The 15911-nt window shown below is 47.8% G+C and overlaps 1 protein-coding gene across 5 annotated transcripts in view; it reads right to left on the reverse strand.

The window, feature by feature from the left end:
- TARDBP (TAR DNA binding protein) overlaps window positions 1–10264 on the reverse strand; it is a 19408-nt gene extending 9144 nt beyond the window's left edge. For 4 of the 5 annotated variants that reach the window (XR_013407971.1, XR_013407970.1, XR_013407974.1 and 1 more), the window contains exons 1-5: window positions 10175–10264; window positions 8949–9197; window positions 5294–5457; window positions 3746–3886; window positions 1391–1561 (exon numbers count right to left, since the gene is read on the reverse strand). Coding sequence is in view for 2 of the 5 variants with exons in the window: in XM_015151189.3 (XP_015006675.1) it covers window positions 1391–1561; window positions 3746–3886; window positions 5294–5457; window positions 8949–9186 (714 nt within the window). In the remaining 3 variants the exon portion in view is untranslated. Of the gene's footprint in view, window positions 1–173; window positions 549–1368; window positions 1562–3745; window positions 3887–5293; window positions 5458–8948; window positions 9198–10174 lie in introns of those variants that run through there. The other variant, XM_077974350.1, reaches the window with a different exon arrangement.
- Between the last annotated feature and the right edge of the window lie 5647 nt (window positions 10265–15911).

Here is a 15911-nt window from a genome sequence, read left to right on the forward strand (position 1 = left end):
ATACAGCTTTTAGTTTTATTAATAGCAGCAGTGATATTTCCGTCGATTTTCAAAAGACATAGGCTGGACATGGTGGCTCATGCCTGTAATCCTAGCGCTTTGGGAGGCCAAGGTGGGAGGACTGGGTAAGGCTAAGAGTTGAAGACTAGCCTGGCAGCCTGGACGACACAGGGAGACCCCACCTCTATTAAAAAAACCCCACAAAATGCCACATTAGCTGGGCATAGTGGCATGTACCTGTCCTAGCTACTTAGGAGGCTGCAGCTGAAGGATCCTCCCCTGGAGGCTGAGCCCAGGAGTTCTAGGATGTAGTGAGCTTTGATTACACCACTGTGTTCCACCAGCCTGGGCAACGGAGTGAGACCTTGTCTCAAAAAAAAAAGGGGGGGGGGACCAGGAGCGGGAGCAGTGGCTTGCGCCTGTAGTCCCAGCACTTTGGGAGGCTGAGGCAGGTGGATCACCTGAGGTCAGGAGTGCAGGACCAGCCAGACCAAAACAGTGAAACCCCGTCTCTACTAAAGATACAAAAAAATGGCCAGGTGTGGTGGCTCACACCTGTAATCTCAGCACTTTGGGAGGGAGGCTGAGGTGGGCGGATCATCTGAGGTCAGGAGTTTGAGACCAGCCTGGCCAACACGGTGAAACCGTGTCTCTACTAAAAATACAAATAAATTAGCTAGGCGTGGTAGCAGGCGCCTATAATCCCAGCTACTTGGGAGGCTGAGGCAGGAGAACTGCTTGAACCCATTAGGTGGAAGTTGCAGTGAACCGAGATTGTGCCACTGCACTCCAGTCTGCGCAACAAGAGCAAAACTCTATCTCAAACAAAAAACAAAAAACAAAACAAAAAATGGTATATAACATTCCCAAATGCCACATACTGAAAACTATCTAAAGGTATACTTACTTTTAGATTTTTAAAAAATATTACATTTGGGATATCAGATACAGGTATCACAAACGTCTAGGCCCATACACCCTACATCTTACAAGGTCAGAAAACTCAGCTAAGACTAGCAATTAGCTGGATGGGAAATGTTCAAGAGAAATTACCTAATTACCTGGGACATATTTTTTTTTGAGACAGTCTTGCTCTGTCACCAGGCTGGAGTGCAGTGGCGTGATCTCAGCTCACTGCCACCTCCGCCTCCTGGGTTCAAGTGATTCCCCTACCTCAGGCTCCAGAGTAGCTGGGACGACAGGCGTGCACCACCATACCCAGCTAATTTTTTTTTTTTGTATTTTAATAGAGACAGGGTTTCGCCATGTTGGCCAGGATGGTCTTGATCTCCTGACCTCGTGATCCGCCCACCTCAGCCTCCCAAAGTGCTGGGATTACAAGCATGAGCCACCACGCCTGGTCGGGACATATTGTTAAGGAGAAAAATACCTGATCATCTGCAAATGTAACAAAGGCAAAGGCCCTGAACGGCTTGGGGATGAAGACATCCATCACATCCCCGTACTGAGAGAAGAACTCCCGCAGCTCATCCTCAGTCATGTCCTCTGTACAGCGCCCCACAAACACTTTTCTGCTTCTCAAAGGCTCATCTTGGCTTTGCTGATCAAATCAAAAGGAAGAAAAAAAACTCAGAAATATGTTATGAACAATGAAAAAAGCATTAAGGTAAGGGATATAACAAAATCATTCTGCCTTGGATAGCAGTGAATCATTAAAAAGTAGACATACCCTTAATTTTTTGCATCAGCATTTTTTTTCTTAAAAGGCTTCAGTGAAGAGTAACGTTTTAAGTAACAAAAGTACAGTCATGCATCACATCACGATGGACATATGTTCTGAGAAATACATCATGAGCCATTACACAATTTCATCATTGTGGCCAGGTGTGGTGGTGAACGCCTGTAATCCCAGCACTTTGAGAGGCCGAGGCGGGTGGATCACCTGAGGTCTGGAGTTCAAGACCAGCCTGGTCAACATGGTGAACCCCCAGCTCTACTAATACAAAAATTAGCTGGGTGTGGTGGCAGGTGCCTGCAATCCCAGCATCTTGGGAGGCTGAGGCAGGAGAATCACTTGAATCCAGGAGGTGGAGGTTGCAGTGAGCCAAGATTGCACCTTTACACTCTAGACTGAGCAACAAGAGTAAAACTCCGTCTCAAAAAAAAAAAAAAAAAAAAAAAAAAAAAGGCCAGGCACAGTGGCTCACGCCTGTAATCCCCACACTTTGGGAGGCCAAGGCAGGTGGATCACCTGAGGTCAGGAGTTCAAAATAAGCCTGACCAACACGGAGAAACCCCATCTCTACTAAAAATATAAAGTTAGCCAGGCATAGTGGTGCATGACTGTAATCCCAGAAGCTCGGGAAGCTGAGGCAGGAGAATTGCTGGAACCTGGAAGGCGGAGATTGCAGTGACCCAAGAGCACGCCATTGCACTCCAGCTTGGGCAACAAGAGCAAAACTCCGTCTCAAAAAAAAAAAAAAAAAAGCCAGGCGCAGTGGCTGGGCAGATCATGAGGCCAGAAGATTAAGACCATCCTGGCGGCCGGGAGCGGTGGCTCAAGCCTGTAATCCCAGCACTTTGGGAGGCCGAGACGGGCGGATCACAACGTCCGGAGATTGAGACCATCCTGCCTAACCCGGTGAAACCCCGTCTCTACTAAAAAATACAAAAAACTAGCCGGGCGAGGTGGCGGGCGCCTGTAGTCCCAGCTACTTGGGAGGCTGAGGCAGGAGAATGGCATAAACCCGGGAGGCGGAGCTTGCAGTGTGAGCTGAGATCCGGTCACTGTACTCCAGCCTGGGTGACAGAGCGAGACTCCATCTCAAAAAAAAAAAAAAAATAAAAAAAATAAAAGACCATCCTGGCTAACATGGCGAAACCCCATCTCTACTAAAAATACAAAAAATCAGCCAAGCGTGTTGGCAGGCGCCTGTAGTCCCAGCTACTCAGTAGGCTGAGGCAGGAGAATGGCGTGAACCCAGAAGGTGGAGCTTGCAGTGAGCTGAGATCGCACCACTGTACTCCAGCCTGGACGACAAAGTGAGACACTGTCTCAAACAAACAAACAAACAAACAAAAGATCGTCATTGTGCAAACATCATATAAACCCAGATAGCACAGCCTACCCCACACTTAGGCTAGATGGTATAGCCTATTGCTCCCAGGCCACAAACTTCCAAGTTACTGTACTCAACACTGTAGGTGACTGACTGTAACATGATTGTAAGTATCTGTGTATCTAAACATAGAAAGGGTACCATAAAAACAGTGTTATAATCTTATGGGACCACTGCTGTACACGTGGTCTGCTGCTGACTGATGAACTTTGCCATGTGACGCATGACTGTATTTGGATTTGAGAAAATCAATAAATACGCAATCTCCTGGCAAAGATGATGATGTTCCAAATAAGCAAATGTTATTTGTTTGCTTGGAAAAAGGTCTTTATAACAAGATTAATGTACGTATTCTGATTGTCTTTATGTTTTAACATATAACTATGTAAGAAACTGTTAACTTGACAAATAATCTTTCCTCTTTTCCATGCATAACAAAAAGGAAGAACAAAATGAACAAAGGTTTCATTTGGAGAAGTAATAAACTAAATATTTCAAACAAGCATAAAATATTCAGCATGCATTAAGGGCCAAAGACTTCAACAAGACAAAAGGATTTCATGAACACACCCTACCACTATCTTTTCTAAGTGTGTTTACATTTTATCTTACAATCTTCTAAGGAAGTTTGTCAGCAAAAAATCCCAAAGCACAGACCCAAGTACCTTAGAATTAGGAAGTTTACAGTCACACCATCGTCCATCTATCATATGTCGCTGTGACATTACTTTCACCTGTGTTTCATATTCCGTAAAACGAACAAAGCCAAACCCCTTTGAATGACCAGTCTTAAGATCTTTCTTGACCTAGAAAGGATGATTTAAGTTTACTCTAACAGTACACATACACATTCCACGCCCAAATCATAGTTCCTTAAAAAACAATTTGAATGGTTTTAACTGGATGCAGTTGTTTAAAACTTAAACCAAGTTAGTCTTCAGAGTAAAAACAAGGAGGTTAATATTGAATCCATACCGTGTTAACAATAGAGCAAAACTCACTTATACAACAGAAATGTTTTTGAGTTCTTAAAAAAAAGAGAGATGGGGCCAGGCGTGGTGGCTCACACCTGTATTCCCAGCGCTTTCGGAGGCTGGATAACTTGAGCACAGGAGTTAAAGTCCAGCCTGGGCAACACAGTGAAACCCTATCTCTACAAAAAATACAAAAATTAGCCAGGTATAGTGGCATGCGTCTGTAGTCCCAGCTACTTGGCAGGCTGAAGCACAAGAATAGCTTGAATCCAGGAGGCAGAGGTTGCAGCAAGCCTAAATTGCACCACTGCACTCTAGAGCCTGGCTGACAGAGCCAGACCCTGTCTCCAAAAAGAAAAAAAGAGAAACTGAGTCTGGATTATGTTGGCTAAGGTGGTCTTGAACTCCTGGCCTCAAGCAATCCTGAGTCTGGATTATGTTGGCTAAGGTGGTCTTGAACTCCTGGCCTCAAGCAATCCTCCTACCTCAGCCTACCAAAATGCTGGGATTACAGGCATGAGCCACCACAACAGGATTTTAACAGAATGTCTTAGAATGAATTCAAAGATAAAAAGCTATTATCACCTAATTCCCTTAAGCCTTCACGCAACAGCAGGATTTTACAATATTGAAGGTAATAATATAGAGTACAAGATATGTGTGTAAATATAACAAATATTGGAAGTATCATTTGTGTAACAGGAAGTACAGTGCCATTAAAATAACAAGAATATGGCCGGGCACGGTGGCTCACACCTGTAATCCCAGCACTGGGAGGCCAAGGCAGGTGGATCACCTGAGGTCAGGAGTTCAAGAACAGCCTGGCCAACTGGTGAAACCCTGTCTCTACTAAAAAATACAAAATTAGCCAGGCGTGATAATGTGCGCCTGTAATCCCAGATACAGGAGGCTAAGACAGGAGAAATCGCTTAAAGACAGGAGAAATCGCTTAAACCCAGGAGGTGGAGGTTTGCAGTGAGCCAAGATAGTGCCACTGCACTCCAGCCTGGACAGCAAAGTGAGACTTGGTCTCCAAAAAAAAAAAAAAAGTAACAAGAATGTGGCTAAGGCATCATGGCTCAGCACACTGGGGTTGAGGTGGGAGGACAGTTTGAGCCCAGGAGTTCAACACCAGAGCATAGGCAACATAGTGAGACCCCATCTCTATGTATACCAATAAATAAATGCCAGATGCTCATTCACTGTAAAGAAAAACTGTTTGATGCAATCGAAGTTTACCTGCACCATAAGAACTTCTCCAAAGGTACTAAAATACTCTTTCAGGTCCTGTTCAGTTGTTTTCCATGGGAGACCCAACACTATTAAATCGGATGTTTTCTGGACTGCTCTTTTCACTTTCACTGCTGATGAAGCATCTGTCTCATCCATTTTTCTTTTGTTATCTAAATAAAATGAGCAGAAACCTTTTAGACTTAGCACTTCTTTAAAAACACTACCTCCTACATCCAGAAATGAGAAGCAAAAAGAAGACTCTAAGAAGAGTAAGACACTGAAAACTTGCAAGAAGTGATTTTTGCTCTAGAGGACAGAATAAAGGCTTAAGTTTAGTGTCTGAGGTGCTTTTCTGGTGCAAATTCAGTGATTTCCAATTTTGTTTTTTGTAGTACTTCCAGATTACAATCTCTCTCAAAAGGTTTATCAAAACAAAAATAATTCTACTTCACTTTGACTTTAAGTATCAGCAACTTGTATCTCCTGATGTAGATTTCACTTTTATCTTTCCTAAACATTCGACAATACACAGCTTTTGCAATAAAATGGAAAACCAGGCACAGTGGTGTATATGCCTGTAAGTTCCAACAACTCAGGAGGCTGAGGAAGGAAGTTCCAACAAACTCCTGCCTTAGAGTCCAGGAGTTTGAGGCTGCAGGGTGTCTATGAACAGCCACTACAATATGCCTAGGCAACAGAGCAAGAGCCCCCATCTCTAATTTCAAAAAAGAAAAAGAAACCAAAAGTTTGGCTTACTTAAAAAAACATAACCAGCTGGGCATGGTGGCTCACACCTGTAATCCCAGCACTTTGGGAGGCTGAGGCAGGTGGATCACAAGGTCAAGAGTTCAAGACCAGCCTGGCTAAGATGGTGAAACTCCATCTATGCTAAAAACACACAAAAAAATTAGCCGGGCTCGGTGGCAGGCGCCTGTAATCCCAGTTACTTGGGAGGCTGAGGCAGGAGAATTGCCTGAACCCAAGAGGCAGAGGTTGCAGTGAGCCAAGACTGTGCCACTGCACTCCAGCCTGGGCGAGACTTTGTCTCAAAATAAAATAAAATAAATAAATAGATAAAAATACAAAAATTAGCCGGTCGTGGTGGCAGGCGCCTGTAATCCCAGCTACTCAGGAGGCTGAGGCAGAGAACTACTTGAACCCCAGAGGTGGAGGTTGCAGTGAGCCAAGATCGCGCCACTGCACTCCAGCCTGGGTGACAGAGCAAGACTCCATCTCAAAAAACAAACAACAACAACAAAAAACTCCTACACAACCTTAACCTTAGGTTATTTAGAAGAGAAAGGGAGATAATTTTTTTTTTTTTTGAGACGGATTCTCATTCTGTCACCCAGGCTGGAGTGCAGTGATGTAATCTCCCCTCACTGCAACCTCTGCCTCCTGGGTTCAAGTGATTAAGTGATTCTCCTGCCTCAGTCTCCTGAGTAGCTGGGATTACAGGTGTGAGCCACTGTGTCTGGCCTGGAGAGATAAATTAAATGACATTTTTTTCTTTTCTTTTTTTTTTTTGAGACGGAGTCTCGCTCTGTCGCCCAGGCTGGAGTGCAGTGGCCGGATCTCAGCTCACTGCAAGCTCCGCCTCCCGGGTTTACGCCATTCTCCTGCCTCAGCCTCCCGAGTAGCTGGGACTACAGGCGCCCGCCACCTCGCCCGGCTAGTTTTTTGTATTTTTAGTAGAGACGGGGTTTCACCGCGTTAGCCAGGATGGTCTTGATCTCCTGACCTCGTGATCCACCCGTCTCGGCCTCCCAAAGTGCTGGGATTACAGGCTTGAGCCACCGCACCCGGCCCTTTTTCTTTTTTTTGAGACGGTGTCCCGCTCTGCTGCCCAGGCTGGAGAGCAGTGGCACCATCTCAGCTTACTGCAACCTCCACCTCCTGGGTTCAAGCAATTCTCCTGCCTCAACCTCCCCAGTAACTAAGACTACAGATGCAAACCACCGCGCCTGTCTAAGTTTTGTATTTTTAGTAGAGACGGGGTTTCACCACGTTGGCCAGGCTGGTCTTGAACTTCGGACCTCAGGTGATCTGCTCACCTCAGCCTCCCAAAGTGCTGGAATTACAGGTGTGAGCCACTGTACCCAGCCTGACATTTTAAATTTGGGTAAATATTAATCTATACCCAATGGCTGAAGAAACAGCATACTAAAAACCCCCAGTTTACATTATTAATTATTATTATTATTATTTTTTTTTGAGACGGAGTCTCGCTGTGTCTCCCAGGCTGGAGTGCAGTGGCGTGATCTCAGCTCACTGCAAGCTCCGCCTCCCGGGTTCACGTCATTCTCCCGCCTCAGCCTCCCAAGTAGCTGAGACTACAGGCGCCCGCCACCACGCCCGGCTAGTTTTTTGTATTTTTAGTAGAGACAGGGTTTCACCGTGTTAGCCAGGATGGTCTCGATCTCCTGACCTCGTGATCCACCCGCCTCGGCCTCCCAAAGTGCTGGGATTACAGGCTTGAGCCACCGCGCCCGGCCCATTATTAATTATTATTATTATTTCATTATATATTTTTTTGAGCCAAAGTCTTGCTCTGTCACCCAGGCTGGAGTGCAGTGGTGCAATCTCAGCTCACTGTAATCTCTGCCTCCCAGGTTTAAGCGATTCTCCTGCCTCAGCCTCCAGAGTAGCTGGGACTACAAGGCGCCCGCCACCACACCCAGCTAATTTTTGTTTTCGTTTTTTTTCTTTTTGTTTTGAGACGGAGTTTCGCTCTTGTTGCTCAGGCTGGAGTGCAATGGCATAATCTATTCACTGCAACCTCCGCCTCCCGGTTCAAGCGATTCTTCTCCTGCCTCAGCCTCCAGAGTAGCTAGGATTACAGGCACCCACCACATCCAGCTAATTTTTTGTTTTTAATAGAGATGGGGTTTCATCATGTTGGCCAGGCTGGTCTCAAACTCCTGACCTCAGGTGATCCACCCACCTCGGCCTCCCAAGTGCTGGGATTACAAGCATGAGCCACCGTGCCTGGCCCTAAAGTTTTTCTACACATGTAAAAGAGTGTCTTGCATACTGACCAAATTTGATAAGACTTTGTTGCAATACCAAGTTATAATAAAAGGAACACACAGATCGACTATTAACAGTACACTACTTCAAAATGCGAAAATTAGCTATTTCTCATGCTTCCTTTTCTTAGATTTAGAACATCAGTGATAAGAGGCAGCGAGAAGGATAAGATCAGAACCTCAAAATTGTAATTGGAACTACACTAATTCAAGATTTGGCTACTGCAACTGTTTGTTCATTTAAGGGAAGAAATGAAGTCACATGTGCCAAATGAATGATGTAAGACCAAAAGGACAATGATCAAATCCAAATACTCGCGCACTTCAGAAGAATCTACTTACAACACTGATAGAAGCGCAAAACATTATTAGTAATTCCTTAAATTTGGCATCAACTTGGTAAAGCTTATTCAGATATTTTTAAAATACATCGCTTTCTCTTTTAAAATGATCTATAATCCCCAGTTTCCATAAATTTAGACTCATGGTCTTCCAAACTTGTCTAATAGTGAAGTTCAAGGAAATACTGAAGTTACAGGAGACATTCTGCCAGGAAACAAGGCTAAGATCCATGGATGAGACACACACCCGACCACATTTCAGCATGATTACAAAACCAAATAGTAACAAACCTTTCGGATAGTTGACAACATAAACCAGATTTCCCCAGCCAGCATCGGGGGCATGCAGAATTCCTTCTACCAGTCGGACACCTCTCATACATTGAGACACTGGATTCCTGTAGCGAAGCCCACACGCCCCTGGAAACTGGGCTGTGACCGTGGACAGCAGCACCGTCCCATCGTCTTCCGATGGTATTTCAATGGGCTCATCGTTCTCATCTTCGGTTACCCGAATATATTCAGACATCTTTTACTTTTCTTAAAGGGAAAAGAGATATGAATGAACAACATTCACGTCACAGTAACTGTTTCCTTATAACGATAATACCCAAACCATCTTAGTGTTCTGACTTCCAGAAAAATTCTTGTCTGGATTCGTACATGCATTGGTTATCTCTGAAAAATGACGAGGTGAAGGTAAGGGTAGTGATTTCCTGTCAAAATCTGATGCCTCGCCAGTTCATTCATTCAAAAAACTTTCCCTGAAGACTTATAGATGCGTCAGGTACTGAAACTGAGTCCAACGTGGCTTTCTGGTTACAAGCTGGGGTATGCAAGGGAACAATAAACAGTAGCTATTTTATGACCATCGTGGAAGTCGTTAAGTAATCCTGAAAGTAGGGGAAGAGCCTAACTGGCTGAGGCATGGGCGTGATGGGTCCAAGTCGATCTTCCTAAGCAAGCGATCCATCAGCTGAACCTGAAGACTGAATATGGGCAGTGAATCAGGTGTAAAGAACAGGAGAAAAGTTCTTCTCTGTTCCTCATTTTGGAGCTTCCGGGAGCTCCATGAGCCCGAGCCGCAAGGCCCGCGGCGACAGGTCGTGGCGGAGCCGGCTGCCGCCTCCCAGAAGCCCGCGCGTGCCAGCCGAGGGAGGAGTTTCTCAGCGCGGCCCGGGGTGGGGCGCAGGAGCACCAGGCCGAGCTGGCAGCGTCCCTCGGAGTACAAAGTACCGAAGGCTCCGGCACTGTCCGGGGCCGGGGCCGGGGCCGGGGCCAACCTCCGCCTCAGCCTGCGCGGCACCACGGGCCCGGCTCCCCGTTTCTGCACCAGCGGCCTCCCTGTGCCCGGACCTGACGACGCTCCCGCGCGAGCCCGCTCGGGCAGAACTAGGCCCGGTCTCACGACTCACATCCCGGGGCAAGGGCCGAAGCCGCTGCGTCCGCCTCGGGCCGCCCCAAGGCGAGAGCCGAAGCACCTACGGCATCCTCAGTGAGAAGGCTCCGCGACTCACCCACTAGGCCGCTGCTGGGAAGCCCGACAGGGACACCGAGGCAGCGACGGACCCAAGCGCAGCCCAGCGACCGCTTCGCTCCCACAAAATGGCGCTAGGGCCGCCTCCTTCCCCCCGCCCACCGGCGTCCTCTCCCACCGGTTGCCCGTCCAGAGGTGGAAGGCGCCGAGGAGAGCCACGATGACCCTCTCCCCAGGGACTCGGGCTGCCTCTTGGAAATTCGAGCCTGCAGAGAAGCTCTGAAAGCTAAAATAAAACCAGGACCTAGGCCTGAAAAGCTGAAGATTGCAAAAAGTGTGGCTGTGTAGGCGCTCACCTCCCCCCATGTAACGCAGCAGATGGTTTCGGCCGACCAACCGCCGGCCCAGGTCTCGGTCGGAGCTCGCGCACTTTCAAAGAGCGCGAGAGTAGCGCAGAGTCTCGGCCAGCAAGAGCGGAGCGGGGCGGGGCGGGGCGGGGCGGGGCGTGAGGGGGCGGGGCTCGGGATCCCGGGCCCAGTCCACTTGCGAGGCAGGGTAAACCCTGGATCTCTTTTCTGAAAGGCGGACCTGTGCGTCCTCTCCTCCCTCCGCTAGCCCACCTCCAAACCTGGAAACAATAACTTTGTTCTAAATAATAGCAGTAATAGCGCTACTTTGTACCAGGTACTTTCTGAGTATTCGCATATTTAATAATAGCCCATACAGTTTGGTGTAGGAGGAACTATTGATACTCATTCTGCGGGTGAGGAAACTGAGGCACAGAGAGATCAAGTATCTTGCTTAAAGTCACGCAAGGATTAGCCGGGCGGTAGTGGCGCGCGCCTGTAATCCCAGCTACTCGGGAGGCTGAGGCAGGAGAATTGCTTGAACCCGGTAGGCGGAGGTAGCGGTGAGCCGAGTTCGTGCCACTTCACTCCAGTCTGGGCGACAAGGTGAGACCCTGTCCTCCTCCCCCCCGCCAAAAAAAAGTCACCCAAGGAATAAATGGTAGACCTGGAATTTGAATCTCGAGGCACAAAATGCTAACTAGTTCTGGCTCCAGCCGTCTAATAATAATAATAATACAGTACTTCATCTATTTTAAGGCACACTTTTTGTTTCTTTTTTTTTTTTTTTGAAACGGAGTCTCGCTCTTGTACCCCAGGCTGGAGTGCAGTAGCGCAATGTGCAGCTCACTGCCACTTCCACCTCCAGGTTCAAGGGATAGCTGGGATTATAGGCGCGCGAAGACACCATGCCCGGCTAATTTTTGTAATTTTTAGTAGAGACAGTGGCCATGTTGGCCAGGCTGATCTCGAGCTCATGGCCTCAAGTGATCTGCCCGCCTCGCCCTCCCAAAATGCTGGGATTACAGGCACGAGCCACCTTTCTTTTCTATCTTTCCTTTCCTTCCCTCCTTCCCTTCCCTCCCCTCCCCTTTTCTTTTCTCTTTTCTTTCCCTTCCCTTCCCTTCCCTTCCCTTCCCTTCCCTTCCCTTCCCTTCCCTTCCCTTCCCTCCCCTCCCCTCCCCCCTCCCCTTCCCCCCTCCCCTCCCCTTTTCTTTCCCCTCCCCTCCCCCCTCCCCTTCCCCCCTCCCCTCCCCTCCCCTTTTCTTTCCCCTTCCCTTCCCTCCCCTCCCCTCCCCTTTTCTTTTCTCTTTCCCTTCCCTTCCCTTCCCTTCCCTCCCCTCTCCTCCCCTTTTCTTTTCTCTTTCCCTTCCCTTCCCTTCCCTTCCCTCCCCTCCCCTCCCCTCCCCTCCCCTCCCCTCCCCTCCCCTCCCCTCCCCTCCCCTCCCCTTTTCTTTTCTCTTTCCCTTCCCTTCCCTTCCCTTCCCTTCCCTTCCCTCCCCTCCCCTCCCCTCCCCTCCCTTTTTCTTTTCTCTTTCCCTTCCCTTCCCTTTCCCTTCCCTTCCCTCCCCTCCCCTCCCCTCCCCTTTTCTTTTCTCTTTCCCTTCCCTTCCCTCCCCTCCCCTTTTCCTCTTCCCTTTCCCTTTCCCTTTTTTTTTTTTCAGACTCCCTCTGTTGCCCAAGCTGGAGTGCAGTGGCACAATCTCAGGTCACTGCAACCTCCACCTCCCCGGTTCAAGGGATTCTCCTGCCTCAGCCTCCTGAGTAGCTGGGACTACAGGCATGTACCACCATGCTCGGCTAATTTTTGTATTTTTAACCCCTGTTGGCCAGGCTGGTCTCAAACTCCTGACCACAGGTGATCTGCCCACCTCGGCCTCCCAAAGTGCCACTGTGCCCGAAATTTGTTTCACATTTCTAAGGTCAGTATGTGACTTCAGTTCCAGTTCATGATGATGTGTCATAATTTAATTGACAACTATTTATGTTTCTTTGTATATACATGTATCACATTCAATGAATTACAGTTACAAATGTTTACACAAAGTACTTTATTTATATATTTAAGATGGGGTCTTACTCTGTCACCCAGGCTACAGTGCAGTGCGGTGACCTCGGCTCACTGCAACTTCCAACTCCAGGGCTCAAACGATCCTCTCACCTTAGCCTGCCGAGTAGCTTGGACCACAGGTGCACACCACCACACTCAGCCAATTTTTTGTAATTTTTGTAGAGACGGGGTCTTGACATGTTGCCCAGGCTGGCCTCCAACTCCTGAGCTCAAACGATCCACCTGCCTCAGCCTCCCAAAGTGCCAGCATTACAGGCGTGAGCCACCAGACCTGTCAGAGAAGTTGGTTTTATCACTCCCATTTTACAGAAGAAAAACCTGAGGCTCAGAGACCATATGACAGGCCTGAGGTCATACAGTTGCTCAAGGATGTCACCTAGCCCATAAATTGCTGTCCCAGGTTGGTCAGAACCTAAACCTCTGCACTATGTCCACCACACTGGCCACTTTCTGCAACAAGACTGAGACCGAGATATTTATTGTGGGTAGTGTTGTGGAGTCCTGGACACTGGCTGCAGGTGGGCAGAACTGGGTGTGCAGAATCTCCTAGGGATAGATCACACAGGAACACAACCCCAAAGTCTGGCCCTTCTCCCTAGAAGTTTTCAGGCGAGTTGAGAGGAGAAGCAAACACCGTCTGGAAGAATGTAAGTAACTCAATCAGGAAGAGAATTATAGGACCAGAGGGAGGCTGGACCATAGATCCTCCTGCTGCTGTCTCAGTTATCTCTGGGATTCAGCTTTACAGCACTGATAGTCAAAAGTTGTTTGAAATTCAGCTTTTTTTTTTTTTTTCCAAGACAGAGTCTTGCTCTGTCGCCCAGGCGGAATGCAGTGGTATGGTACAATCTCCGCTCACTGCAACCTCTGCCTCCCGGGTTCAAGCTATTTTCCTGCCTCAGCCTCCCAAGTAGCTGGGACTACAGGTGTGTACCACCACACCTGGCTAATTTTTCGTAGAGATGAGGTTTCACCATGTTGGTCAGGCTGGTCTCGAACTCCTGACCTCAAGTGATCCTCCCGCCTCAGCCTCCCAAAGTGCTGGGATTACAGGAGTGAGCCACTGTGCCTGGCCCAGGCCCCGGTTTTCAACGGGGTCACTTGAGGACTTACCTTCTCCCCTTCCATCACCTCCCTTGAATTCTCCCAGCTCATCAGCTCCATGAGGTGAACAGGACGAAGCTCTACAGCATTCCTGGAAACTGAAAGAAGGCTGGGGGGCACGGTGGCTGACGCCTGTAATCCCAGCACTTTGGGAGGCTGAGGTGGGTGGATCACCTGAGGTCAGGAGTTCAAGGCCAACATGATGAAACCCCATCTCTACTAAAAATATGAAAAATTAGCAGGGCATTGTGGCAGACACCTGTAATCCCAGCTACTCGGGAGGCTGAGGCAGGAGAATTGCTTGAACCCGGGAGGCGGAGGTTGCATTGAGCCAAGATCACACCATTGCACTCCAGCCTGGGCAACAAGAATGAAACTCTGTCTCAAAACAAACAAACAAACAAACAAACTGAAAGAAATACCAGGGCAGTGATTTTATATATATATATATATATATATTTATGTAGGTGTGCACCACCACTTCTGGCTAATTAAAAATTTTTTTGGTAAAGACAGGGTCTCATTATGTTGTCTAGGCTGGTTATGAACTCCTTGCCTCAAGTGATCTTCCCACCTTGGCCTTCCCACATGCTACAATTACAGGCACGCACCACCACCCAGCCAATAAAGATATTTAAATAAAAGTAACTTTAGGGCTGGGAGCGGTGGCTCACACCTGTAATCCCAGCACTTTGGGAGGCCGAGGCGGGCAGATCACGTGAGGTCAGGACGAGCCTGACCAACATGGAGAACCTTGTCTCTACTAAAAATACAAAAATAGCCAGGCATGGTGGTGCATGCCTGTAATCCCAGCTACTTGGGAGGCTGAGGCAGGAGAATCACTTGAACCTGGGAGGCCGAGGTTTCGGTGAGCCGAGATTGTGCCATTGTACTCCAGCCGGGGCAACAAGAGTGAAACTCGGTCTCAAAAAAAAAAAAAAAAGTAACTTTAGGCTAGGCGCAGTAGCTCACACCTGTAATCCCAGCACTGTGGGAGGATGAGGCAGACAGATCACTTGAGCCCAGGACTTCAAGACCAGCCTCGGCAACATGGTGAAACCCCGTCTCCACAAAAAATGCAAAATTTAGCCAGACGTGGTGATGTACAACTGTGGTTACAGCTACTGGAGAGGCTGTGGTGGGAGGATCCCTTGAGCCCAGGAGGCAGAGGTTGCAGTGAGCCATTATCAAGCTGTTGCACTCCAGCCTGGGCAAGTGAGACCCTATCTTCCCCCAAAAAGTAACTTTATTGTATCAAGATTTAATTTCCTCTTCATCTCCATGCTTTTAGCTCCTGCCAAAATTAGAATCTGCCTTCGCAAATAGTCTAGGTCTAACTTAGATTTTCAAAACAAAGTTTTTACTCAGAAATAATTTAAAATTTATGATAGAGTTGCAATAATAGTGCAAACACTGCTGTGTTCCCTTCATCCGGATTCATCAACTGATTACATTGTGTCACATTTGGTCTATCACTCACTCTCTCTAGACATATAAATTAATATGGCTGGGCACGGTGGCTCACGCCTGTAATCCCAGCACTTTGGGAGGCCAAGGCGGGCAAATCACCTCAGGTCAAGAGTTCAAGACCAGCCTGGCCAACATGGTGAAGCCCTGTCTCTACTAAAAATACAAAAATCATCTGGGCATGGTAGCTCATGCCTGCAATCCCAGCTACTCGGGAGACTGAAGTGGGAGAATTGCTTGAACCCAGGAGGCAGAGGTTGCAATGAGCTGAGATGATGCCATTGCACTCCAGCTGGGGCGACAGGACAAGACTCCATCTAAAAAAATTAATAATTAATAACATGTATGTTCTTATCCATTGAGATTAATGACAGACCACATGCCCCTTTGCCTCTAAAAAGTTTGTCTTTCCTAAGGACAAAGACATTGTTTTACAGAATCACAATACTGTGCTCAAATTTAGGATTTTAACATTAATGTAACACTCTTTTCTAATATACAACCATTTTAAAATTTGGCCCTTCCCGTCCCCCCGGAAAAAGAAACAAAAAGAGGCTGGTGTGGTGGCTCACACCTGTAATCCTAGCACTTTAGGAGGCTGAGGTGGGTGGGCGGATCCCTTGAGCCCAGGAGTTAGAGGCCTAGCCTGGGCAACATGGTGAAACCCCATCTCTACAAAAAAAAAAAAAAAAAATTAGCCAGGCATGGTGGTGCACGCCTGTAGTCCCAGCTCCTTGGGTGGCTGAGGTGGGAGAATCACCTGAGCCTGGGGAGGTCGAGGCTGCAGT

This window comes from Macaca mulatta, chromosome 1, assembly GCF_049350105.2.
Source record: "Macaca mulatta isolate MMU2019108-1 chromosome 1, T2T-MMU8v2.0, whole genome shotgun sequence".
NCBI classification, from domain to species: Eukaryota; Metazoa; Chordata; class Mammalia; order Primates; family Cercopithecidae; genus Macaca; species Macaca mulatta.